Source organism: Tupaia chinensis, unplaced genomic scaffold, assembly GCF_000334495.1.
Source record: "Tupaia chinensis unplaced genomic scaffold, TupChi_1.0 Scaffold000159_1, whole genome shotgun sequence".
Classification (NCBI taxonomy): domain Eukaryota; kingdom Metazoa; phylum Chordata; class Mammalia; order Scandentia; family Tupaiidae; genus Tupaia; species Tupaia belangeri.
In genome coordinates, this window is record NW_006159630.1 from 1,096,249 (window position 1) to 1,098,849 (window position 2,601).

The 2,601-nt window shown below is 55.4% G+C and overlaps 1 protein-coding gene across 2 annotated transcripts in view; it reads left to right on the forward strand.

Annotated features, from left to right (window-relative positions):
- NPLOC4 (NPL4 homolog, ubiquitin recognition factor) overlaps nt 1-2,601 on the forward strand; it is a 92,167-nt gene that overhangs the window by 36,122 nt on the left and 53,444 nt on the right. For both annotated transcript variants that reach the window (XM_006145650.3, XM_006145651.2), the window contains one exon: nt 1,992-2,168. In XM_006145650.3, the coding sequence (XP_006145712.1) occupies nt 1,992-2,168 (177 nt within the window). The remainder of the gene's footprint in view (nt 1-1,991; nt 2,169-2,601) is intronic.

The window sequence follows — 2,601 nt, forward strand, 5'->3', positions numbered from 1 at the left end:
GGGCACCTGAGGAACGCGCCGTCTGGCCGGGGCTCCTGCAGTACCTGGGTGCCTGGCCCGGGCTCCTGAGGACCTGGACGCCTGGCCCGGGCTCCTGAGGACCTGGACGCTTGGCCCGGGCTCCTGCAGTACCTGGATGCCTGGCCCAGGCTCCTGAGGACCTGGATGCCTGGCCTGGGTTCCTGCAATACCTGGATGCCTGGCCTGGGCTCCTGAGGACCTGGAAACCTGACTGGGCTCCTGCAGTACTGGGCCCTGGACTTCTCCCTAGCAGTTTGCTTTGGCTGCTGTGGGCACAGTGAAGAGGGGGGTGTGGGGCGGCAGCTCTTTGGGTGAGCATCTGTCTTGGGCTTTGTGAACCCAGTAGCACCTTGCTGGACCCCAAAGTGCACGCAGAGCAGGCCTTTGGTTACACGGCCTCAGAGAGCGTTTTTCCTGACCGTGTAGCAGTTAGAGGCAGTCAGGTTCCTGGGTTTGGCTGGGACTACCCGGCTCTTCCACATCTTTGTCTTCAGTTTAGGTGGGAGTTTGAGGCTCAGCACCTATGTTGGGCCAGGAGGTTTATGGCCTCGCCCCGTCCACTCCCTCTGCCCCCACCTCGCCCAACCAAAGATGGCGCCCAAAGCACAAGTCCTGTTAGTGGCCTATGAGCTCCGCGTCAGCAGGCTGTGCTGCTCCTGCTTGGCTGCCCTGTCGGACCTCCGACCTCCTTTCTTTTCTTCAGGGCTCAGTGGTACCTCCTGGTAGTACCTGCTCAAATTGTCCGAGTATTTCAGAGTGGAGGGCACTTAGGAGTTTCTGATCTGCTAGAAACTGAAGGCTCTGGTTATAGTTTGGCATTTTTCCCCCTAAATTAAGGAGAAAAAGAGGGAGCCCAAACCTAGGGAAGAGCCGGGGCCCAGCCTCTCCGCATGTGTGCTCCCACAGGATGCTGAGCCTCGGCGTTTGACTTCTGCTTTGGCTCTGTGGCCTTCGTCCTCTCGGTCTCTCTTCTCAGTGTGTGTCTTGTTCCCAGCGATGAAGTATTTACCAAACAGCCTGCTGCAGCCTTCCCCGCAAGGCTGGCCCCAGCTATGTGTGCTGTGAGCGCCTCGGCCGCGCTGGCCCTCAGTGCTGCCGTGACCTGCTGTGGAGAGGCTGGTTTTACCGTTTCCCAGCAGCTCCAGAAACAAGCAGAACCTTCCAGTCTGACTGGCCACTCTGGAAAGCTGCCCTGCAGAGGTCACACTGCACAGCGTCCTTCCGTGGGCGTCGGCAGGTGTGGCCCGTGACAGGGAGTGCGGAGCACCTGTGCCCTCAGTGTGGGGCGCTCACCACAGCTGTGATGGCTGCGATCCGATGCTGTTAATTATGTCTGGAGAGTGTTACGAGGGGTTGTCGGAAGAGAAAAGCAAGGCTGAAAGTGGGCCTCTGGGGGCCAGCAGGTGGTGTGATTAAGGTGCTGGATTCCCACATGGTCAACCAGGGTTCCAGTCCTGGACCTGGTGGCTTGTTTCTCACTTTCCCTCTTTGTCTCTCTGGTCAAATTAAAATAAAAATGAATGAATACATAAATAATTCTTAAAAAAAAAAAAAGAAAGAAAGAAAGTGGGTCTCTGGTCATTCTGCTTCTGTAAAGCAGTGCTGGTCCCACTGGCGACTGTGACCATGTGTGCATGTGCACATGTGTGCAGGGATGCAGAGGAGGAGATGGGAAGCTGGGGCCAGGAGATGGGGTGTGGGTGGGAGAGCTGGACAGAGCAGAGGATAGTGGAGGGCGGGGGACACTGAGCAGAGTAAGGAGGGGGCACTGCCCAGAAACCCACGCACAGCTGCCACGTTGTCCGCAGAGGAAATGAGCGGCAGCATGAGCCACTGAGCTGAGCCTTCCCACGCCAGGGAGGGGAGCGCGACACCTCAGCCTCAGGCCTTCACAGACGGCACAGTCCCTCGCTCAGTTGGTCTGCAGCCTGGCTGGCGAGGAAGGCATCCCTGTGTTTGTTGTTGGACAGGCATGGGGACCTGCTGTTCCTGTTCCCCTCGAGCCTCGCTGGACCCTCGTCGGAAATGGAGACGTCTGTCCCGCCAGGGTTAAAGGCCGTGGGCGCACCCAGCGCTGTGGAAGATGAGATCGACCAGTACCTCAGCAGACAGGACGGGAAGATTTATAGAAGCCGGGACCCCCAGCTGTAAGTGTCCTGGACCCCGCTGGGGCTCCGTAGTCCTGCATGTGCTGATCCTGGCGGGTCCATCGAGGAAGATGTCTGTGGCGTGTCCTGTGTAACACATACCAGAGGAAAGAACATGAGTGGGGCTGACTATTTCAGATTAAGATTCACTCCAGTTTTTTATCTTGTTAGCTTTTTTTTTTTTAATTTCTGTTTTTTTAGGTTATTTTTATTTAACTTTATTTATTATTATCATTTTTTAATTTGACCAGAGAGACAGAAAAAGTAAGAAAGCAAGCCGCCAGGTCCGGGATGTGAACCGCGGTCAGCCGTGTGGGAGTCCAGTACCTTTACCACCACACCATCTGCTGGCCTTTCATGTTAGCTGTTTTTTTTTTTTTTTTTTATAAATTTAAACCTCAATTATGTTCCGACTAGATGGTTTTTATGTGTT